The 24,973-nt window shown below is 38.0% G+C and overlaps 4 protein-coding genes across 4 annotated transcripts; 3 read left to right on the top strand and 1 right to left on the bottom strand.

Moving 5' to 3' along the window:
- The first annotated feature begins 672 nt into the window (after positions 1-672).
- Positions 673-4,814, top strand: LOC110380018 (elongin-B). The gene is made up of 5 exons (XM_021339872.3): positions 673-809; positions 931-1,024; positions 1,926-2,070; positions 4,247-4,349; positions 4,646-4,814. Exons 1-5 carry the CDS (start codon positions 807-809, stop codon positions 4,658-4,660), a joined length of 360 nt encoding a protein of 119 aa, XP_021195547.1. The 5' UTR covers positions 673-806; the 3' UTR covers positions 4,661-4,814.
- Positions 4,815-7,422: 2,608 nt separating this feature from the next.
- LOC110380025 (protein Peter pan) lies at positions 7,423-13,554 on the top strand. Its single transcript, XM_021339880.3, has 10 exons — positions 7,423-7,795; positions 8,171-8,323; positions 8,672-8,842; positions 10,476-10,598; positions 10,704-10,765; positions 10,889-11,042; positions 11,213-11,313; positions 11,948-12,076; positions 12,371-12,477; positions 13,070-13,554. Exons 1-10 carry the CDS (start codon positions 7,610-7,612, stop codon positions 13,495-13,497), a joined length of 1,614 nt encoding a protein of 537 aa, XP_021195555.3. The 5' UTR covers positions 7,423-7,609; the 3' UTR covers positions 13,498-13,554.
- A 111-nt stretch (positions 13,555-13,665) lies between these two features.
- Mcm3 (Minichromosome maintenance 3) lies at positions 13,666-22,575 on the bottom strand. Its single transcript, XM_064037757.1, has 14 exons — positions 22,371-22,575; positions 22,019-22,296; positions 21,533-21,707; positions 19,805-20,043; positions 19,299-19,538; positions 18,731-18,895; positions 18,043-18,241; positions 17,465-17,613; positions 17,007-17,097; positions 16,578-16,793; positions 16,005-16,145; positions 15,402-15,506; positions 14,969-15,108; positions 13,666-14,466 (listed from the first exon to the last, which is right to left on the bottom strand). Exons 1-14 carry the CDS (start codon positions 22,440-22,442, stop codon positions 14,265-14,267), a joined length of 2,412 nt encoding a protein of 803 aa, XP_063893827.1. The 5' UTR covers positions 22,443-22,575; the 3' UTR covers positions 13,666-14,264.
- Positions 22,576-22,734: 159 nt separating this feature from the next.
- Positions 22,735-24,784, top strand: LOC110380044 (esterase AGAP003155). The gene is made up of 4 exons (XM_021339900.3): positions 22,735-23,247; positions 23,775-23,972; positions 24,151-24,291; positions 24,369-24,784. Exons 1-4 carry the CDS (start codon positions 23,022-23,024, stop codon positions 24,545-24,547), a joined length of 744 nt encoding a protein of 247 aa, XP_021195575.1. The 5' UTR covers positions 22,735-23,021; the 3' UTR covers positions 24,548-24,784.
- The last annotated feature ends 189 nt before the right edge of the window (positions 24,785-24,973 follow it).

Here is a 24,973-nt window from a genome sequence, read left to right as displayed (position 1 = left end):
GAGACACTCCGTACATTTTGACAGCTAAGTGAATGAAGAGTCGCCACCTTTTATTTGGCCCGGAAACTATTTACTATCTAAAAGATACTTTAAATTACCAACAGATGGCACTACACTATAATCGTTTTTGTTTGTCAATATAAAATTATTTATGCAATATTACTTAGAGAAAAGTATGAGGAAAATATTAGACACTTAAAAAAAAGATAAAATAGGCGAATAAATTAAATACGGTTTGAAAAAGCACGAATATCAATTTTAATCTAAAAAGACCTGGTGTCAGTATTCCAAGTAACTTAACAAAACCGATCATCGATCATAACAAAATATCAATATGGCGGTTTTTGCATTCTGCGTACACGCGTATAAAAAGTAATAATACATAATAATTATTTGTTTTCCTTCGTCCTTTTACTATATTAACGATGACATTTTCTATTAGGGTAAGTAGCATAATGTAACTATAACGATAACCAATGTTATAGTTACATGGTGCTATTTACCCTAATAGAAAATGTTATGAATATGATGCATATATATTTTTATAGCTATAGCTATGTAGGTAGTTCGGGGCCAATTTAGAGAGAGATGGCGCATTGACAAATAGGTTTGCATGATTATCACGCAAGAGGGCTCTCTTTTCCCTATATATTACTTTACTCTTTGGTTTTCAGTGAAGCTACATAATATTATTTATCTGTGGCTTCTTGCAGTTGTCATTTCGTTAAATTTCCTTTCGTAGGTACGCCTTGGAGAGTTTTTTTCCTAAAAATAAATAGATAATATATAATAAATATAAACTCAACATGGTAAGTCTCCAGGAACATACATTTGGATATAAGTGTGACTAACGAATTGTGTAATCAGTGCGCTATTGACGTGCGATTTTCCCTTGAAAGATGTAACCTCAAAAATGGAATTTGTTTTCAGGATGTCTTTCTAATGATTAGGCGAAAAAAATTAACCATCTTCACCGACGCGAAGGACACGACAACTGTGCTAGAATTGAAGAAAATGATCGAAGGTGGGTGCGATTATCGCGATATGAGAAAATTCTATTTATAGTCGGGATACAATGTCGGGCGCGCAGCGTAGGTTTTGTTGTTAAGCCTTGTGTTGTTCTTCATTGTTCATGAATGTTTCATGTGCTGCTTATGTACACTACAACGATATTTTGCAATAGAAAAATATGACTCATTGCATTTCCTAGTTTGTTGCTAAAACAAGGGCTTTTATATTATGTAGGTATGTGTTCAAAATATTGGAAATGTTGTTAGAATTTATGGTATTGCATAGAACCTTTTTGTTAGAAGTGTAGTGAGGAATGTTTAGTCAGGAGTGTAGTTTCTTAGTGTGCTAGACTTTGGACTGTGATTAGTGTAAGTATAATCAATATGAGGTAAGATAAGTAAGCCAGACTGCAGCTCACATGCTACTTGCACTGTGTGAACATTGCCCTGAAGATTATTGTTTATCAACTTCAGAAGGACCTTAACAACCATTATATCTAAGCTGTAAAAGAACTGAAGAGTTTCTAGAAAACTTAAAACAATGGGATTGGAATGTTTACAGATATAAAAGGGAATATTGAATTGTTTATCTTGGTGATAATATTTTTGCTTTCTCTGTTTTTATTATTTTTCCTGGGACTGATTTTTGAAAATAATTCAAAAGCACTTGTTATCTAAATAAATACTACAAGGAGTTTAATAATTTGGCCCCAAATAATAAAATGTAAAAAAGCCAAAGTAGGCATGCCTATCTGTTGGAGATGTAACTAAATGCAAGTCTTAAAGTGTCTATCATCAAAATTCTTTGACAATCATGTTACTAATTCATAATTTTCATACATTTTAATAAGAATATAAAATGAAAAATTACCTATACTAAGATTATTAAAAAAAATCCTCATAAAAAATCGGCAGGTATCCTGAAAGTGACCCCACAAAGTCAGATGCTGTTCAATAAGGACAGCCAGCTGATGGAGGATGAGAAGACCCTCGCTGAGTACGGGCTAACATCCGCTACTGCTAAGGCCCAGTGTCCCGCACCTATTGGATTGGCTTTAAGGTACTGTATTGACTATTGAAAGCATTTTATTTTAATGATTAAGTTCTAGATGTGGCTTTCCACACCAAACATGCTTGGGATGTGATAAAAGTAAAAATTGCAACTAAATGCAGTCAAAAATCTGGCTTTGAGCGGAAGTATATGCTCCATTTTAATTTATGTCGGTGTAAGTGTGCATTATCTCAAAAAATACAAAGCAAGCATGTTGAACAACAAACAAATAATATGCTATGCACAAAAAACATTTACTACTCTGATATAATAACTACGAAATGAATGACGAAATTTTTTTTTAAAAGTTCTGTATACCTTCTTACATGATAAGAAGGACATACTCCTTGTAAGTTATTTGGGCAACATAAGTTATAGGTACTTATATGCCAATGACCTTACTATGAACACAAATAATGATTTATTTTAACAGTTTTCCTCTTACTTAACACCATGGTTACAAACATTAACCAGTTGCAATAAATATGCATGATTTTCAATGTCAAAAGTATGAAAGAGACTTCCTGTTCTTTCAGAACTAAGAGAGACAAGAATGGGGAAAAACAATGTACAATCTATGATATATTTTTATATAAGTTACTTGGGGTTGTACCAAATATTATGATGGATTTTTATAGACCAGGATAGTAGAGCTTATCTAAGCTGAAATGACGCCCCTACTACCGAATTTTTGCACACAATAAATGCGTGAATGATGTAGTGGATCGCGTCATTTCAGCTTAAACGAACTATACATGAGCTCCTACTTAAAGCTGATTAAATCCTTCAATCATTTGTTTATGGCTTTATGAGTTGCAGGGTCAGAAATAAAGAGACTATTCATTTTCATCTAAAGAGACCTAAGAAATAATTTTCGCGTGGCTTATACGAAAACACGATTTTTTTTAACCACATATTATTTCTCCTATACTTCTAACAACACATCAATTTTGAAGTATGAAGTTGCCTACACCTAGATGGCAATGTAACAATATCGATTGCAATGCATGGCTAAATAATCGAGAACGGTTGCTTTCCTCAACCTTGACCCAATATGTAATCGATTTTGTGTCAATGCTGCATGTTTGCACTTTAATACGAGAAAGTGCACACGCCATGTAACTAATGTTACGGAATTTTATCGATTAGTTAACTGACATTAGAATTATTTCGATTTTATTACTGCAAAATGAAATTGTTTTTAGTAGTTTTTCACGGTTTCACCCGCGTCCCCTGAAAACTGTTTCCAGTGCCCGAATAAAATAAGTATAGCCTATGGCACCCGGGGAGTAGCTTGCGAACAGGAAAAAAAATCGAATTGGTTCAGTAGCTCAGAAGCCTTTGGGGCTTTGGGGTACGCACAAACAATTTTGTTGTTTTTTAATGAGTAGGTACATTTTACCAATAAATTATATCTAAACCACTACCCAAAACTGAAACTCAATATCTTTTATATCAAACTAGCTTCTGCCAGCGGTTTCACCCGCATCCCGTGGGAACTACTTCCCGTACCGGGATAAAAAGTAGCCTATAGCCTTCCTCGATAAATGGGCTATCTAACACTGAAATAAATTTTCAAATCGGACCAGTAGTTCCTGAGATTAGCGCGTTCAAACAAACAAACAAACTCTTCAGCTTTATAATATTAGTATGTATGTATAGATAGGCCTATAAAACCCTTTCGAAACGTTTAACTATTTGCACAGGACAAGTAAGTTAATTTTTCGTTTGACTTCGTGGCGAAATAAAACATCTGAACTGCAAATATTCCGTAACAGCTGTAGTAATGTTTAGGTACTCGGATTGTATAGAATCAGATTAACTTCATGCACTAATTGCCAGTTGTTGCATAATTCAATACCTATAATTTTCTAGTACAATATGCGGTGCATTAGGCCTTTTAATTACCTTTTTAATACAGTGGAATAAAGTACGAAGTGTTTTTTTTATTATTGTGTAGATATTAATTTCTACAGATTGTATCATTTAAGTATAGGCCTCGCCAAACCTAGTGGCGTCTTGCAGCTAACTTCCGAGCACAAATACGCGCACGTCTCTCACTTCACGCGAACCGCCATAAAGTTTGGCACAAACTATATACATTTTTCTAAAGTTGATGTAGTCTTTAGGTTTATAATACCCACGATATTTTAATCATTAACTTAAACATTTATTTTTGTCACAGGAAGGAAAATGGCGAATTTGAAGCCTTGGACCTGACTCCGTACTCTTCGCCGCCCGACTTGCCTGATGTGATGAAATCACAGGAGACCAACGGACAAGAACAAGTATGTAACTTTAATTGCTTCTTAATTATGTGTATTAAAGGGCATATTAGTGCCCTTGTTAAGATAAGGAACACAGTACAGATAAAAGGAACATTTTTGCACTTTTGTGTAGTTACCACTTTACAGGTATTATTTCTGCATGCCGTTGTTGATTCTTTCCATCATATCAGTATTCAGCCTTATAAAAGTTATGTTTTGGAAAAAGTTTAGTATCTAACAAAAGATATTGTTTATGCTGCGAGAAAGACGCTAAATAAATATACCCCTTTGTAACACAATGTGCTGTCGTTTTCCAGATGGATCAACACTAGAGACTCGGCTGTGGTTTGGACGCACCTGATGCGCGCACCAACTCTGCATCGCAAGGATTTTGTAATATACCAGTTCATGTCACGTGAACTACTCGCTCGAGGCCTCCACCATCGGTCCGCGAACGACACCTTAATTATATTTTTTTGCATATAACATATTTTGTTATTAATTTATCGATCATTTTGCTCGATTTTAACATATTCTGTTACGTCTACACGTTTCTTTGTAGTATTTTTGTGATGCTTTGTACGAAGGGAGTGTAGCTTTTTGTAGTTTATTGCGAAAATGCCAACCACGCCTACCCTGTGGTTGTACATTTGTAAGTGATTCGATTCATACTAGTTTTGTTACATTAGTGTTGAGCGACTCGCGCCCGCCGCGATGTGCCGACTGTCATGGCCGCTACACTCGCACGGAACATACAGTCTACGAATGAACTACATCGATTAAGTTAGCTCAATTCAAAACTTAGCTTTTAGTGCTAATATTTATTTTAATATAGTGTGTGGCAGACGTGGCAGCCGGTACATCGGCAGCGGCATGCGCGGTGCGGTTTACTACTTATTGGCACAATTGATATTAATCATTCATCATATTGTGGCTCTGTTAGACTACCTAGGCCATGACATCACACCATTGGGAACTATAACGAAACTATAACTAAATGGTATCTCAACTCCTAAGTGAATGTTAGAATGTTTGTGCCTATCGTTTTTCGCACTTAACTAGTTATAAATATTTAAACAATCTATGTTACTAACTCCGCGACACTATTTGATTTGAATGGCTTGACGCTTCGACTTGTACCGTTTTGTCATTTGCGAGGTACCCTTACAGTTAACTCGTCTTCACGATAACATTGTATGCGTAGTCGGTGTGAACGTTTGTTTGTTTGTAGCCAGACCCACACGACGCGAGGTTAACTTTGTGTGTTCCCGAGTTCCCAGCACGCTACTTATGAATATTTATTATTATTTTGATATTTGATACATAATCACGTGTTTAGCTACAAATAAACAGATTGAATAATATTAATATACAGATTTGTTAGAAGCATAAAGTAATACTGAGAAACCATCCCTCGAGTGGAACTGATCTCGTAACATCTCATTTTGTACGTGGATATTTTTTATTTTTATTGTATTTCACCGTTTCACATAATAAAGCAAGTTCATTCGGCTTTAATGATTCCCGCTAGGTTTTGATTATGCGTGTAGTTAGATGAATACGGAGGTCCGTTGTGATCGCTGAGAACAACCTGTGTACACTTTAGTATTGGCCGCGAGTCGGCGCCAAATCGTTTGTCAGTGTTACTTTACCTTTCACTCACGTTCATGTGTACACATTATAAATATGAGTTTTAATAAATTAATGATACGGTATTTAACTGAGATAGTATAGAATGGACTATAGATAGTAGCTAATTTAATAGGGGTAAAATAGGGGCTTTTTATATTCATAACTACAAAACAACCTTGGTTTCTCTGCAACATTCTTTATTGTGATTTTTGTTAAAAACGTTTTAACGCAAATTAATTTGAATAATGTTTCTAGTTCCTGTCAACGAAACAATGATTTTCTCTATTTTTTATGTAATTTTTCTATTGCACCTTTATTGATGTAAGATTTTTGTATATTTTGGTTGGGGTTCATCCATTATATACGGTCCGGGGCTCGCGGCGCCGACCACGCCGGGCCGGCGGGCGCGGGCTCCGGCCGCTACGGTGCATAGCTAGATAATAACATACCGAAATCTCTGTCACTCAGACTTGCTACCAAATACATTTTGTTTTCAAATCCAAAAATAGTAGGATAGTTGGGTAACGATTTTGCACCTTATTGCACCTAAACTAAGATAGAGAATTGAAGAACCATTCTTTTGTGATTGTAAACACCACTACCACGCGCTTGCGTTCAGTATTTACGTGTCGTGATAAGTCAGTGTTTTTGTACCATATGCTTTCTCTCTATCGAATTTGTAGTGTCCGAGTAAGCCGTGGTAGTGGCGACGAAGCTCCGAACTAGTCGAGTTCAAGGTGTATCAGACTATAGAGTGATTAGCTGTTATTTCTCATATTACTCAACGTTTGTTTACTATGCTGGTACAAATCCTACTGTGATGGAAGTACTCGGCACCAACATTATTTAAATATGTATTTATTCGTTTTAACATTAAGCTATTGTAATCTAAGGTCTCACATCGGAGAGGGTTTTGTATACCAATTATTAATAATTAAATAAATTGAACAAAACCGCTTGAAATACATAATGAGACTTAGACAAAGAATACCTAGTGTAGTTTCAAAAATCCACAGATGAGCCAGCAGGAAATAAAGCTGTTTTGATTTGTTTTGTCGCGTTTTATTTATAGCTTAACTCCCATTAGCTTAAGATATATTTTATCTTATTTTTAACAGCTGTTTCATGATCTATTTATGATTCAAAATGTATCAACTGACAAAAGAGTGCGCGACCATTGTTTACCCGGATGAAAAACTAAGAGAGATGCTATGAAATAACTGCTACTTACGTGTACCTGTCTGTGGCACCGTAGCTCTTAAATGTATGAAGAGATTTGGTCGCAGTTTAGACATAAACTGGTTTTCCATTGATGATCTCATGTGAATTTATTTTTCTTTCAATCATCTCTGGACTAAATTACTTACTATTCCAAAGATTAAGATGAAATTCAGTAGAGAGAAATAAATTCAGTAAGGCAAGCGTTTCAAAACGAAATTTCTACTGTCTGTCATCTGTCACTAACTTTGACAAGACCTCTGCTGTGCATGTTATAACCTCAAAATAAAACAACACTCGTGGAAGTTGTAGATTTTAACTGCAAATGATTGATTAGTACATTATTTATGTATTTAATAAACAAATAAATATAAAACCACCTTTATATTGGTGGTCATTTATTGTTATTCTTGTATTAAGTACGTTTTACAATGGGTAAACGTAAAGGTAAATGTGTGAAGAAGAATCCTACGACTAAGGAGTCTCTGGAGCCCGAGAACTTGGTGAAGGCGCCGCATTCCTTCGTGATCCACCGCGGACAATGCAGCAAGGACCTCGTCGACCTGATGAAGGACTTCAGGAAGGTCATGGAGCCGTTTACTGCGTCTCAATTGAAGGTTGGTTTAAGTTTGTTTTTGATTATTATAAAATGCTTTTGCATGTATTCTAGCCAAGATTAAAGTTGACTAGAAGATACTGCTTATTTATTTACTGAATTTTAGATATTACCTACTACCAAAAATATCTCTTTTGTGTTGCAACTTAATAATTAGGCTTTGTGTTTATTGTGCAATATTTATTAAATTAATAGAATATGTATGTTCATTTTTGCTATTCAAATTGTACTTATGGCAGCCTAGTAGTGTTAGTTATTTCTTCCGAGTTCCTTGCTCTATGCACTGTTATATTTAAAATACCATCCTTTCACGTGTACAATCATTATGACTTACCCAAAATTATATTCACCAACAAATTATTTTGCATTATTTCAGGAAAGGAAAAAGAACACAATAAAGGACTTTGTGTCAATATCCGGCTACCTCCATGTCTCTCACATGATGGTGTTCACAGAGACAGAGCTTGGCTCCTACATGCGCATGGCTCGGTTACCTCGAGGACCTACGCTCACTTTCCGCATTCATAGTGTAAGAATTAACATCAAATTTATAACATAAAATGTACAAAATTTCATAACTTTACAAAATATACATTTAAACTATGTCTCAATAAACTCATTTGCGTCCACTGTTAGCGGGGATTGCGCCCAAAAGGCTACTGCTTCATTGGTTCAATGCAAATTCTTTGACCAAAGTATTTTGACTAATGTGAGCACTTGGCTTCCATGGTTATAATGTTTCAGCTCAATTTTGAAATGGATATTAAATTAAACAAAATTAATTAATAATGATAAAAGTTAGTTCCATACCTTCTGCTTAAAATACGCACTCTTGGCGACAACTATCTAACCTAACCTTATGCTTTTATGTCCTCAGTACAGCTTAGCCCGCGACGTGATCTCGTCTCTCCGCAAGCAGTATGTGATGATGAAGGCATTCCAGAATGCTCCCCTCATTGTGCTGAACAGCTTCTCCGGTGAAGGCATGCACATGAAGCTCATGGCTACCATGTTCCAGAATATGTTCCCTACTATCAATATTACTACTGTGAGTTTTTTGTCTACTATTCATATAATTGATACGTGAAACTATGTTGCGATATTGTTCTTCTACGTCGGCGACATTTAGATCTAGGCTTTCAAAGTTATTTGTCAATGTGAGGTTAAATTGTTCGCTGCAGCATGACAATAAATAGAAAGAAGAATACTAAATTCAGTGTACATACAAATACACTGATAGAACAAAGAAACGCTTACGAAATAGGAACAGAACAACATAGACTTCTAGATAAACAAGTAAAAAGAGCCATTAGAAAAGACCTTAGAAATCTAAATACACAACTAGTCAAGGTCGCTCTAGAGAAACACCGATCCTTGAGAGTTGCCAAACAAGGTATCTCGAAAAGCAAACCCTGGATCAATAGTCTACGGGACGAAAATGGCACAAAACAACACAGCAGACCAAAAATTATAGAGATATGTACAAAGTTTTATAGTTCACTATATTCCGATACTGGACAAACAAGTAATGACCTTACATACCACTACCCAGAAGACATTACACCTATCTCTAGCTACGAAGTCCATAGAGTCCTCAAGAGTATGCATTATGGCAGAAGCCCTGGAGAGGATGGTATTACTACTGAAGCCTTAAAACTTGGTTCAGCCACACTTGTTCCACACCTTACTAGTCTTTTCAATAACATCTTGAAAACAGGCAAGATCCCAGATACGATGTGCCACTCTAACATCATTCTACTTCACAAAAAAGGAGACAAATCTGACATAAACAACTACAGGCCCATTAGCTTAGTCTCGCATATTTACAAAGCTTTTATAAAAATTCTTCACAACCGGAGGAAGAGCTACTGGTCCATGAAGTCGCTTATGAAGGGTGAGCTCCCTTTATCGCTGAAGCGAAAACTAGTCGACATGTGTATTCTGCCCATCCTAACCTACGGCGCTCAGACTTGGTCTTTGACCGAATCTCAGAAGTCCAGGCTAAAAGTATGCCAAAGAAGCATGGAGCGTAGCCTGCTCAACATACGGCTTAGCGACCGGATACGCAACACCATTATCCGGTCCAAGACGGGCATACTCGATGTGGGCAATAAGTCTGCAAAGTTGAAGTGGGATTGGGCGGGTCACATCTGTCGAATGCACCCGGACAAGTGGGCCAATATTACCACAAAGTGGATCCCGGAGGATGGAAGGCGACCGAGAGGGAGACCAAGGAAACGCTGGAGGGAAGACTTGGACAGCTTCCTCTCGGACTGGCCTCAAGCAGCGATGGATAAAGAAAAGTGGAAGGCTTTGGGGGAGGCCTTTGCCCAGCAGTGGGACAGCATAGGCTAATTAAAAAAAAAAAAAAAAAAAAAAATCATATAATTTCCCAGGTCAAGTCAAGAGAAACAGAATCTAGCACAGAAGTAGACAATAATACGCGAAATCCATACAGGACAGCTTTTCGTCGAAAGTACTCGCTGTTTGTCGCTTTCCCGCAAGTGGCTAAAAAGTAGCCTATGTTCTCCAGATAGACTATTATGTGTACCAAATTGAATTGAAATACACACTAACAGGGAGATTTTTAGTGCAAACTTTGAATACAGAGCATCCTTGCAACATGTTTTACGTCTTTTTCTATACATTGAAATGTTATTACAATATTTATAATATTTCAGGTAAAACTAAAGAACATACGTCGTTGCGTGCTGATGAACTACAACCCGTCTACAAAGCTAGTTGACATGAGACACTACGCTATCAGAGCTACGCCGGTCGGACTTAATAAGGGAACTAAAAAGGTAAGGACAATGGAGATTAATTGCATTGATGAATTTACAAGCCTTGAAAAGTGCTAATCACATTCTAAGATGGGGATATTAATTAAGTTTTATATCTTTTTTCAGATGGTGCAAGGCAAAATACCCAATTTGAACCGTTGCAAAGACATGTCGGAATTCTTTGACAAGTAAGTAACAAACGCAACATTGCTTTTGGAAGTTAGTTATTCTGATTATTAGCAAAGCTGCACAGTTATAATTTATATTAGCCTCGAGAGACCTTTTTTTAACCAGTTATGTTGTTTTTCCAGAGCTGGAATGCTATCAGAGAGCGAGTTCGAAGACGACCCGAACGCGCAAGTGATCCTGCCACAGAACTTAGCGTCGCGAGGCGCCGCCGCGGAGTCTAAGTCAGCTATTAGACTGTTCGAGTTAGGGCCCAGGATATCTTTCCAATTAATAAAGGTAAACTATTTCATATATTTTCTTAACATAATCTGATGAACATAATAGTATAAATTCTATTTTATTATTAAATTACAAATTCTTGTGGTAATAGACCTGAAGTCGTCTGTGCAGATTATTGTACAATCTGCTATTAAAATCTAAATATAATGAATAATCTTATTCTTTAGGTAGAAGATGGACTAATGGATGGTGAAGTACTGTTCCATGAACTGGTAGAGAAAACTGAAGAAGAGAAAGCTTTAATTAAAAAGAAGAGAGAACAAAAGAGGTGAGGATTTTACATTATATGACAAAAAGGACAATTAATTTGCTGAGTAGAAAACTTACACATTTACTTAGTAAATAGTTTATTTTGATATTATTTACATACAATTTACAATACATATTTACAATATAAATCAAAAACTATCCTAGTAAAACAAACAACTAAAAAGCGTCAAAAAATTCGTCCCCATCGCTGTCAACTGGGAGCGTGCCCAAGAGGCTGGCAGCATTACCTCGTTGGATCGCCATGCTGATTCTTTGTCCGAGGTAATAGCCAGCCTTCTGGTCACGAGAAGCGTCAACCAGCCGCCTAGAAAGATCTTTAAATAGAATGTGGGCATTCGGACCCCACGACCCGAGGGTTTCAACCCCAAACGGTTCGAAAATATAGTTTCCGACAAGGCCACTATATTTCCGCCGCTTGAGGTTCTCCGCAGCCGCAGCGGCAGCAGCAGCACAGCACGCAGAACTTGGAAGGTGTGATGGCGCAAGAGTATCGACACAGGTTGCGTCCCATACTAAAGGCCTACCCATCTTCCAAGGGAATAACGACATGCCGTCTGGTCTCTTACCGTCGTCGCGTGCCAGGCCGTTTGGTTCTTAGTAAAACTGTACATTATTAATTTGCATGTTTACAGAAAGTTGAAAGAGAAACGTAAAGCACAGCAAGAAGAGAACGTCAAACGGAAACAGAAGGAGAAGGAGGATCTCAAACAGAAGTCACTCGAGGGCATGAAGAAAAAACAAGATGTTACTGAGAGTGAGAGGTGAGGCGCATCATGGTTTATGTTCTGCTATTGGCAATTTGGGTCCTGGGAAAGTAATTGGAATTATAAAATGACCCCACTGCAGGTGTTTTGGATTTCTATCCTCAAATGTGAAAGCACTTAGGGATTTACCTATTTCAGGTATCTATGCCATCTAAAAACACACTACAAAATACTTAAACTATTTACTTAAGCCACCCACGTTCTAAAGCTCTCTTTTATGTTCTATGTATAGTTACCTAGTTACTCTCTCCAACAATAATTAGTCCACGTCTAAGACATAATATTTTCCAGATTAATGGAGTTGGCGAATGCCGAGTCGCAGCACGCCGATATGGATCAAGATGATGACGATGACGCGGACTATTACAGGCAAGAGGTCGGCGTTGAACCCGAGAAAGGTAAGATTTATTATAATGACATTTCCACAATCAGACAATAATTAACAGATGAATATTAAAAGCACTAGTGACCCAACGCGGCCCAGCCCTCTAAAAAGGCGCAACCTTTTACTGAAAATTCACATACATTCAGGTATATGTATAACCTAAGTGTAGTACATAAGGGAGTTCACAAGAGTAGGACATAAGTTTTGACGACCTCGATGGCGCAATGGTCACCATGCCGGACAGCCGAACCTGAGGTTCCGGGTTCGATTCCCGGTTCGGTCGACATTTGTGTGATGAGCATGCTTGTTGGCCGTGGTCTGGGTGTTACAATATGTATTTATAAATATGTATATATGTAGCTATATGTAGTTTATCAGTTGTGTTAGCACCCATAACACAAGTTAATTAATAACTTACCATGGGGCTAACCGACCGTGTGTGACAAAGTGTCCCGGCATTATTATTATTATAAGGGAGTATATAGGACAGTACGTAAAAAGGGAAAAGAAGTGTGAACGGGAAAGAGGTTGTGCCCACTACAGTAGATCCGCCACTGCGCGCTGTTTATATAAGAGTTATAATTCGAGACTTCTTCCTATTCTAGACCTCTTCACACGCGACACGAAAAAACGGAAAGGAGATGAAGACGGTCCACGAGGCTTCAAAAAGATGAGGTTAGACAAAAAACTCAAAAAGAAATACCAAAATAAACAGGAGCCCAACAGACAAGATGGCAAGGCTTATAAGGGGAACCAGGGAGATGGCAAAAGGCCTTTTAAGGGGAACCCAGGAGAAGGTAAGAGGCCTTTTAAGGGGAACCAAGGAGATGGCAAGAGGCCTTTCAGAGGTAATCAAAATGACGGCAGAAAGTTCAATAATGACAAAGGCGGTGGCAGAAGGTTCCAAAGAGATGGCAATGATGGTCAGAAACCTTTCAACAAACAAAAGAAAGTGTTCGGTGGCAAAATAAACAAGTCTGGCAAAGGTAAAGGCGGACACAGCAAAGGTAAAGGAAAGAAAGGCAGAAAATGACCAAGGAGTACTAAGTAGACATTAAGAATTTGTGTACTTAATAAAATAACATTGATTTTATTAATCAGATGGTTTATTGTCATTCTTTGTTAACCTTGATTTATCAATCACAAAAGGCACTTTATATTTAAATCTTATTCTAAAACAACTTAACAGTAACATGAACAATGGCTAAGAAAATACAAAAATATTAAACTTATTTTAGGCGGCTGATCAATCAGTGATGTTTATATAGTTTTAAAATGGTCTACATTTCATAGTAATTGAAAATGGTATTACATATTTTCAAGTAAATGCATACATAATTACTTTCATAAATTGAAATTCAAACAGTTTTCCTGATGAGGAAATAGTGACAATATAAGTATGCAGGTGGGTACAACGCAACAACTTGTTACTCTGGTTTACAGATCTATTAACTCAGGTTCATGCGCAAACCGTATGTCATGGGCACATAATGGTCATTTGTGTCCCCCAAAGCAACAAATCGCATGACGAACGTATGGAGCCAAACAAATGGGGCGTGGCCTTAAGCACACTAATATTATAAAAGCTAAAGTTTGTGAGTGTGTTTGTGGTGTTACCACCATCATAAGTAACGAACACATCAGAATCGCAGAATTGCTTGATGGAATTCTGCAGTAGTGTATACTCTTTCGGAATCAGAATAACGTAGAACCACTATTTTGACGATAAAATGCCCATGACCTGCGGTTCACATGGACTTCGTACAAAGTTAAGATTACTCAGTATATACTAGTTCCCCATTAAATCAAGAACACGATATCATCAGCCATCATGACCTGGTTGTCGTGCGTCATCTGCTGCAGCGCGGCGTTCACTTCTCCGTCAGAGAACGTCTCGTGCGAATACTTGTCGTTGACGTATGACGTCACGCGGGACAGCGGGAGCGAGTTCGCGCGTTCCTCGCGGAATAGTTGCTGGAGAGCTGACTTGAATTGGGTTAACCTGAAAAAACAAACAGTTAAGTATATTTTTTCAATGGCGATTTACAACTAAATATCGACCACAAGTACGCTCTTATATGGCCCTCCCGAATCTTCGTATTTCGTAGGGACTCGTCCAATGTTCAGTGTCAAAGTTTGGCGACAACTATTACGAAACTGATAGAATCTACAATATGCAAATATAAATATCTCTTATGGAATCTACAATATGCAATAAAAATAATGCTTTATAATACAGCAACTTGTAAGTTGTAATGATATAAAAGAGAAGAAAAAAATATTTGTTTTTACTGGGATGGTAAGCCAAGCCTAAAATCTATAGTACATAGCAATAGGCTATTATGCAGAATTTTGTTTGCGATTTTCCATTCTATGGTTTACGAGATATCAGTTTTGTGAAGAGTTTGCAGCCCGTAGCACTGGCTCCGCCTTCTCGTCTGACGAGGACGTATCGATCCTAGCCTTTCAGTCCTAACATTTTTATGTATTTATCTTGAACAAACCTGTTGGCTTCAATAGTAGTCTTCTGCGAGGACCTGGTGGTTCGCTGCGAGGGCTCAGGTTGTGAGGAGTGTGCTGCCCGCAGAACTGGTTCCGCCTCCTCGTCTGATGAGAACGCGTATGGATCCTCGCCTTCTGCTCCCTGGTTGTAAAGGAAGGATGGTTTATTTTTATTAATTTTATATACTTCTTTGTTTTCCACGTGTTGCGGTAATCTACATCTATATAAAAATTGGATCGTCTGAAACATTTAAGTAACTGCTTTTTTTTCGAGACATAAAAGCGGATTTCTTTTTTGGGTCTGTTACGGCTAATCTCGATTTTGGCGAAACTTTGACTAGCACATTGGCTACTTTTATCCAGGTATACAAAGTAGTACTTAGTTAAACTTCGAGGAACAGCTAGTATTTATTTTATATAAAGGTAAATATGTACCGTTTTCCTAGACTTCTTAGCACGTGGCGCGGCAGGCTGGTCGCCCTCGGCCTCCTCTCCATCGGATGACGCGCGGCGCTTGCGACGTTTCTCTTTTGTTAACACCTAGAAACATACAAATGATATCATTATGAGGTTACAATCAAAGACAAAGGTAGGTCAGGCGCTCGGACGGAAGGCGTGAAACAATCAGTTACCATTAAACTAATGAAGCGTTTGGGTATCTGTTTGTGTCAAAGATTGGTCTTGATTGATTGGTGATTTGGTAAAAAAAAGTGCGGGTTTCTAAGTAGGTACATCAGAGCGGAGCTAGTGACGTTTCTCGTCCCCAGAACACCCGCATTTTAGCGCGCTACTTTTTAAGGAGATTTTGCGTTATTACATCTCCGCTACTCATTTTGTTCTCCATAATCCGCACATAAAATATACAAAAAAACTGAAATAACAGCAAACAAAATAACTTAGCTGACTATTATTTAAAAGTGTTATTATTAATTAATATCATTTGTAATTCATTCCTAACAACAAGAAAAAAATTGTACCAAATTATAATGCTGAACGTATTTAAGATGTACTAAAATTAACAATGAATATAAAGTTTACCTTCTTGAAGTAAGCGAACTGCACGAGTTCGATGGCCGCTAGCGCGTCGTCGTGCGTCACCTGGAAGCTCAGCCGACACTTCGCATGCGCGGTGGACAGACGGATCAGAGTCTCCAGCGTACGCGCTGTTACTGGTTGTGTCTGTAAAATGTACACATTATAAAATAAGTGCTGTTCGCAATAAACTCAAACAAAAACCACTGCACCCATTTTCAAACGGTTTTCATCACACAATAGCGTGATTCACGAAGAAAGGTAAAGTATATGATTTGTTTTTAATTTTGTAATTATTTCTAATTGCAATGACGATATTTGTTGAAGATATCGGGAAACTTGCCAGAGGTGCGATGGGAGCAATATCTGGATCTGACCAATAGAGAGCCACGGACAATTGTTCCCATAGCACGCTGATTAAATAGCACGAAACAAAAAGTAAAGCTATGTTCTTACGGGCAAATATCTATTCATCAAATTGGTGCGGCGTAATGGATTGTTTATTCTATTATAATGTTTTTAGAAAGCAGTTAAAATTGTCAACAGAAATCTTGTAGTTACCTAAAACTATATACTGACCCTAGCGACATCACTGTCCATCATATCCTGGTTCCTGAGCCTGGCGTACTCGTCGGCGATGGCGTCCGACGCCTCCTGCGTCAGCTTGGGCTTCATGAGCCGCGCTATGTGTATGAACTTGCGCATGAACTTCGTGTTCAGGTACTGCTCCTTTTTGCTGCGCGTGTTCCCGTGAAGCAGGGGGTCGTATTTCTCGTATATGGAGGCATTTGTTTCCTGGAATTGTGGATGTTTTATTTTATATAAGGCAGTTAGGAGACAAAGAATACTGATAAGATTATAAAACATTGAATTATAAAATAAACCCTATATATTATTCTAATCTTCTAGAACTCCATTCAGCTGTTTGAGTATGAAGAAGTAATAAACATACACACTCACAAAAGTTTTGAATAATGTTAGTAGTGGTATGTGATAGTAATAACTTACCTCAGCTTCATCATTGTCTGGGTTCTCAGTGGACAGCATCTCCACGGTGGAGCCCATTGGTAATACTTCACCATCCTGCTCTTTTGGATTCCTGTATATAAAGTAAATAGTTCAGTTAGTTATCGAAATAACAGTTCTAAGTTCATTTAGATATTAAACCAGTGCCCCAGATAAGTTTCGTTGTCATTTTACAAAGTTATTATTACTTAATACGTTTTTAGCGTCAAATTGATCTAATTTACGGTATAAATTGAGACTGTTTAATTTTAAAATGTAAGGATTTTTAAATCTATGTATCCACAGAGAAAGAAAGTGCTTGTGGCACCAATAACCGCATAAACAAGCACTGCCACAATCATCTGACCAAGATGCACTGTGGCCAATATATAGTATCTATTGAGACACAAAGTTTATATTTTTAGTTTTTAAATAAAAAGTTTAACAAATAAACCTCTTACCTATATCGATGCATCCTGAGCACATGTTCAGAGATCATATTGTCGTGGTCTGCGTCGGCGATGTCCAGCATCACGAACAGCAGGTCGAAGCGAGACAGCAGCGAGTCCTGCAGACCTATGTTCTCCATAGGAGTCTTGTACTGGTCATACTGTAGAAGAATAAAGCTTTATTTATGTAGTTTTCAATTTGATAAAGAATATAAATAATTCCTGCTTTCGCTTTCAGTTCTAAAAGGAAACTTATCTTAGTCATAAGTCCCTGTAGGTATGTAATATGTTTTCAATATTATATAATAATATGCATACTAAGTGTATGACTCCATTTATAAACTGTTATATGATGTACTCTTTACTGAAGACCCTGCATATTGCAAAGTAGGTAACTGTAACTAGTATAGTGGTTTCCAAAGATGTCTGGGCTCCAACCCTGCTATTACAAGTTCACCATTACCAATATGAATTATAGACTTTGGTAGATGAAATGGTACTAGTAGATAGATGATTTTTAACCTTTGATCGATCTATATCATCACTTACCACGTAAAAAATGTTACAAAAAGTATCAAAATGTGACTAACCCGTCCATACACAGGATTGGCGGCAGCCAGCACGGAGCAGCGAGCGTTGAGCGTGGCGTGTACCCCAGCCTTGGCGATGCTGACGCGGCCCTGCTCCATCACCTCGTGGATGGCCGTGCGGTCGATGTCAGACATCTTGTCGAACTCGTCGATGCACACTACGCCGCGGTCGGCTAGCACCATGGCGCCTGCTTCCAATCTGCGGACGAAAAATATTACGGAATAATAATAATGATTTTTAATAGATAATTGTAGGGGTGGATAGGGAGTTATCAAAGATTTATGAAGTCGGAAAGGATGATTGCTACTATCAAGGCGGTATAACGTTGGTCTGTTGACCGACAAAAATCGTCAAAGCTACAGCGAAACTTCGTGCCATATCGCTCCAATGTTTATGTTGAATTATCACTCTAAATATAATATGTACTACTTTATTGTTTTAACTTTTTCTTGTAGAAATTTTGTGGGGTTAAAGCACTAACCTGCGGTCCCCAGTCTCGGGGTCAGTGGTGACGGCAGCAGTGAGGCCGACGCCGGAGGAGCCGCGGCCGGTGGTGGTGATGTCACTGGGTGTGTAGCACTAACCTGCGGTCCCCAGTCTCGGGGTCAGTGGTGACGGCAGCAGTGAGGCCGACGCCGGAGGAGCCGCGGCCGGTGGTGGTGATGTCACTGGGTGTGTAGCACTAACCTGCGGTCCCCAGTCTCGGGGTCAGTGGTGACGGCAGCAGTGAGGCCGACGCCGGAGGAGCCGCGGCCGGTGGTGGTGATGGCGCGAGGCGCTGTCTGCAGCACGTAGCGCAGCAGCTGCGACTTCGCCACCGACGGGTCGCCGATCAGCAGAATGTTGATGTCACTGGATATTGAAATATCTTAGTGTCAAACTGTACCCTCTCAAATATTGCCACTGAGTCTCACAATCAATAAGAGCCCTTTTGTTTTGCTTTTCTATTCCAACAAATTCAAGGTCCTGTTCTTAGGCCGTGTTTTCAAGAGGGAATAAAGATGGCTGTAACTAATTATTGAAGGCTTGAAAAATATCTCACTTTTACTGGGCTTACGACTTTCATTCACTTACAAAGTTCTAAGTTTAATATGGACACTAACATTTGTGATTTGAACTTTGATCACATTCATTAAGCAAACTCTTTCTAAGGAGGAGCAAGAATTGTTCATAATAATTGGTTCAACAGAAAACAGTTTCTATGAATAAAAAATGATGACAGAACAGTGCTTGCTACAATTTTTAAAAATCTCACCCTCTTAGTCTCGTGCCATTAGGCAGCACCTTCTCCATGCCTCCCAGCAGTAGACACAGAATAGCCTTCTTAATATAATCATGTCCATGTATCGACGGAGCCAGCGACTTGCTCAGCAGATCGAACATGTCAGCCGTGCCGCGCTTGGCGAGTCTCTTGCAGAGCTTCACGTCTTCTAGAGTGATGTTCATGTTCATATCCTTGTTGATTTCTGTTACATTGTTCGCTATGAGGATTGTTCTGGGGAGTGAAAGATTGGTTTCTAGTTAATGGTAAAAGGTTGATTGAGTTGAGTTAGATATAGCCATGGCTGTCTACAATATAATCATTGAGTTAAAGTAAGCTAAAGGGAGTTCCAAAGTTATTTCCAAATGTTTCTATACATTTATTTATTTACAAGATCAGAACCAATTTACTTACTATCAAAGGACCATTCATTATGAAGTATGTCTTGGCAATAAAAACCATAGCAAAATCGACCCTAAATATGAACAGCAAATATTTACCTGAAAGTACCAGCCGTGAAGCTACCCTGCTTATTAGGTAGACACCTGTAGTTGCCGACAATCTGCACCCTGTCTCCTGGCTTGCACTTGTCCACCAGGTCATCATCACATATGATGTCCACACTCCTGGGCAGCTGGCCAGCAGGGGCTCGCTCTGGCATCTCTTGCACTGTGAGGGTCTGGTGGTCTTTGTAGCGGGAGAGGCCATATTCTGTTTCGAGGGGATTTCCTTCATCATCCTATACGCAGAAGAAAAAAAAAAATTAAGCTGTATGCAATGCTTTCAATGTTCAAGTGGTGTTATAATTACATTATACTGTTTTCTACAATACATATCTATTTGCAATGTTTTTGTTTGAACATCCTACTAATATGACAGATGCAAAAGTTTGTAACAAAATGATAGATTTTTGTATGTTGTTCTTTCATACTGTAACGTAACTTTTTATCAACATATGGGGATTCTGATCCTGGGAATTCATTCTTATAGAAAATCTCTGCTATTCATCAGATTCAGTCAGACTGGTGGATCCAAAATTATAAATTTAAAAAAACCCCCGACCCAAAAAAAGTACGCAATAATTATGAAAAAAGGTTAAAAACGCTAAACCCTATAAAAAGCAAAAAATAACTTTTAACACTACGTAAACTAAATTTTGTCGTGTCGGGGGACCGCTCTAATTCATTACTTTAGATACGTGTTTTTTTTGTAAACAAATGTTGTAATTAGGTAGGTATCATTTGATTTATGTAAGTATTTATGAAGGTAAAAAGCGGTCCCCCGACACGTCAAAATTTAGTTTACGTAGTGTTAAAAGTTATTTTTGCTTTTATAGGGTTTAGCGTTTTAACCTTTTTTCATAATTATTGCGTACTTTTTTTGGGTCGGGGGTTTTTTTAAATTTATAATTTAATTTTATTTCATGCTTTTTAAAGGAGCTCCTTAATTTTTCCTTCTTTCATTTAATTTATTTTATCTTAAGATGGGGTCGCTATATGCGATCTCGGCCAAAGGAAGCTGTTTAACAATCCTCATGACAAACTGGCTCTGGGAGAATTGCACAGATTGAGAAACAATAAAGATTAACCTTTGGATATTCTAGATTTTCAGCAAAAATATAAATCGGTTTATCCGTTTCATTCCGGCATTTCAGGGTTTCATCCGCCACATCCCATTTCCAGCATCAGGTTCTCGTCAATTAGAAACATGAAGAGAACTCGTCAAGACAAATTCAACGAGTCCAAACTCGATGGGTTTACTAAAAGGCAGTTCAGGGTTACGTCTCCTACCTTCGTGCCCTAACAGCAGACCAGCTCAGTGGTTCCAAAAGACATTAGTGTATCAAATTTCAGATCCCACATATACTTGCAAGTAAACTGAGCGTGTAACATTCCTATCACATCTAGCAAACGAGCTGATGACCTTGAAGACCTGAACCGATTTCCACCAAACATAGCTAAGAACACTCCAGCATACCTTTTAAACAAAACCGCATTTCAATCGGATCATCCGTTTGGGAGCTACGATGCCACATACACACACACACACACACACACACACACACACACACACACACACACACACACACACACACACACACACACACACACACACACACACACACACACACACACACACACACACACACACACACACACACACACACACACACACACACACACGTTATAACGTAATAAAGATGGTTACACACATATAACTAAAATTACCTTAGTAGGATAAACCGCAGAAGTGGGGAAGGCTTCAAAGGAGGTCAGGTCTGTGTACTTCCTCTCCATAACCTTCTTGGTGGCCGGGCAGTAGTGAACGCTGCGCACAACCTTTGGTCTCACCAGAGACACCCTGGTCACTATGCCTTCCACACATATTAGATTGCCTAAATACCTGGAAATAAGCCATGTATGGTGATATGTGCCTTTTAACCTTTTTAGGGAGATAAAATGAGAAGAAATAATCAATTAAAATAAACAATAATTAGAACATGTTGTACATAGACATTACAATAGAATAGAAATAGATAGCTTTTTATTGAGAAGATTGTTCATTCTACTTTCCAGCTAACACTCAGAATATCTTTTGTATTTGCTTACATTCGTTATCAGAACTAATATAGACAAAGTTTGGTCAGTGGGTCGTCTTATGGGAGGAAATAATTTAGACTTTGATAAACAAAGATAAGGTGAGTAACATCATACCTTGAGGTCAAACTACGAGGAGTAACATGTTTATTTCCGAAGCTTCCGTTAAACGCGACGAAGAACTCCTCCTGTTCCTTCGCGTACGTCGGATCGATAGAAGAAACATACTCTTTGAGAGCTTTTTGAAACGCTATCTGTTCCTCAAACGCGTTTTCAAGCAAGGTTCGTGCTCTTTCAGGATTCTTTCGCCTCAAATCATTAATGCTCACAAGTAATCTCTGAGATTTATCTGCTATCATCTGTTTCACCTTCTCCATGTAAATGCCTTGGTCTTCCTACAAGTTTAGTAAGAGTTCGTTAATAACCGGTGCAAAACATTAAGGTTAGTTTTAGTAAATTTTAAAGTTACCTCATCGTCTAGGAACTCCAAATATTCCCTTTGTAAATCACGTAAGCGTTGGTCAAAGTCACCGTCTTCCATTGTACAGTTTTTACTCTTATTAATATAAAATAACAGTTAAAACAAATTAAACAAAGCACATTCAAGTTTTCACTGGTTTTCACACAACAACTTTGACAGTTGCTTGGTTTTTGGCGCCAAATAATATTAGAGCTTGCAGTAAATAGGGGTGTGTATTATGTACTTAGCATTTAGACGATTTTTTTATTTATTCCATTGGCAGCACCTATCGTTGTGTTCCAGGTCGAAATGCAGCAGGAATTCCGTATATTTTCATTATATTTTACATAGCTTTTGCCACAGATTAAATAAAAAGTAAACTGTAAAATTCAACATCAAGTTCAAGTTTTTAACTTGTTTGCTTTGATTTAAAATTACATAAAATGTATTTATTTTAAAATATTGTGATTTCATAAACGAAATAATAGTAACATAATAATTGATAGCAGAAATACTGCTGTTCTGATAGCTCAAATTATAATAATATTGTAAGAACTAACCTAACCTATCAAAATAAATAAACATACATTTCTAATCAAATTAGTGAATCGATTTCATGACCTAAATTATAAGCAAGTGAAGAGATTTACTCACAGCATAATGACAGAATCGAACTCCAGTAACCAGTCTCCTACACAAAACAACAAGGGGAAAGACCCTGACCGGCCGAAGCTGAAGATTCTTGCTCTTCACGGCTATAGGCAGAATGGAGCGGTGTTCAGAGCGAAGATCGGCTCCTTCCGCAAAGCTGTTGCAAAGTACGCACAGCTCGTGTTCGTGTCAGCGCCGCATAAAGTTGTAAATGAGGACGGAGGAGGTGATGAAGGTGATAAATTTTTCAGTGCAACTAAATTTTTGCTAATATAATATAACCTTCTTTTTTCTTCTTATACTTAGGGTCGGTTCATATCTGACGGAAAATGCGTCGAGCGTATCGTAAATGTATGATCGACGCACTAACGCATCATCGGTTATGTGTGAATGATTGAATGTTTTACCGTATATTTGTCAGTTCTGGCGTTACGCGACCGATAATACGCGACGCATATTCCGTTAGATATGAACCGACCCTTATACATAAGTATCATATCTTAAAAGGCCAGACAGTAGTAGTCACAGACCTTCTTACTATAGAACTCTATTTCTTAAACTTTCATGATTTTTGAGGATGTAATACTCAGATGACATAGGCTATATTTATCTGGGTACAGGTAGAAGTTCCCTCTGGGAGACAAGTGAAACCACAAGAAACATCTAACCATTAACAAATTGAGTGCCCTGTATATTTAACTGCTGTAAATTTCTCCTCAGAATTTAGAACAACATTCCTTATCACCCTGCTGTTATTTTCAGATTCCCGGTCATGGTGGTTCAATGCAGAAGACAACACGTTCAGTGGAAAGTGCCTGGGAGGGCCAGCACTAGGGTTCGAGGAAACTTTAAATGTAATAAAGAAAGTAGTTGAGGAACATGGCCCATTTGATGGACTCATGGGGTTCTCACAGGGAGCTTGTCTTGTGGGACTGTTAGCTGCCATGCAGCAGAAAGGATGTAAGGGAGCCATTTATTTCACTAGTTCTATTATAATATAAAAAGTAGCAATATCTACAATAGACATTGCTACTGTCAGTAACATAACACAATACTTTGAATGACTTGTTCATTAATATTTGATTTTTTGTCCACTCACAGAATAAGTTGAAAACATATGATATTTTTTATGTTCCAGATCTCCCATACTCATTCAAGTTTGTAATATTCACATCAGGATTCCGATCAGGCAGCCTGGTCCACAAAGGTTTCTATGATGAGGAGATCACTCTGCCATCATTACATGTCTATGGAGAGAGTGATTCTATTATACCCAAAGGTAATTGCATCTCAAGAGTCAAACATTTAATGTGTTCATAAGCATCAATTTTCTTAAACTTCTTTTTTCTTTTACAGAGATGAGTGAATCCTTGATCAATTTATTTATCAAGCCAGTAGTAGCAGAACACTCTGGAGGTCACTATGTGGCATGTTCTGGAGCCATCAAGGATGCTTACCAAGACTTCCTCAGTGACAGATACCAGGAAATGCTGGAGGCCAACCATGTGGAGGAGGAGAAAACCTCAAACTCATAGCATAGTGCCCTGGGACCCCACCCACTGCTGACCAAGCTTCTGGCTAAACATAACCCATATTGGCTCTAAGAATTTAAAAACTTATCTTGAGAGTTAATCTGGGTGATGCCTGCTATTTATTGAATAAGAAATAGACAATTAAAGTCAATGTGTTGTGTGATGATGATATCAAGGATTATGTTTTGTGTTGTAAATAATTATACTAATATTAACGGAATAAACATTGACTAATATACATCATGAAGTTTTTTTTAACACAAAAGCTAGTTAACCGGCTTAGCCAGCTGATCTGTCCCACATTGTGTAGGTATCACAGAGTAATATACTCAAGAGATGGCTCTTGAGTATATTACTCTGTGATACAGCCCTCAAAAAACTTGCTGCTCAAAATTCAAAAGACTTGTTGGGCACATATATGTATTCTGA

Source organism: Helicoverpa armigera, chromosome 14, assembly GCF_030705265.1.
Source record: "Helicoverpa armigera isolate CAAS_96S chromosome 14, ASM3070526v1, whole genome shotgun sequence".
Taxonomy (NCBI): domain Eukaryota; kingdom Metazoa; phylum Arthropoda; class Insecta; order Lepidoptera; family Noctuidae; genus Helicoverpa; species Helicoverpa armigera.
The sequence above is the reverse complement of the archived record's forward strand: the minus strand, read 5'-3'. Positions and strand labels throughout refer to the sequence as shown.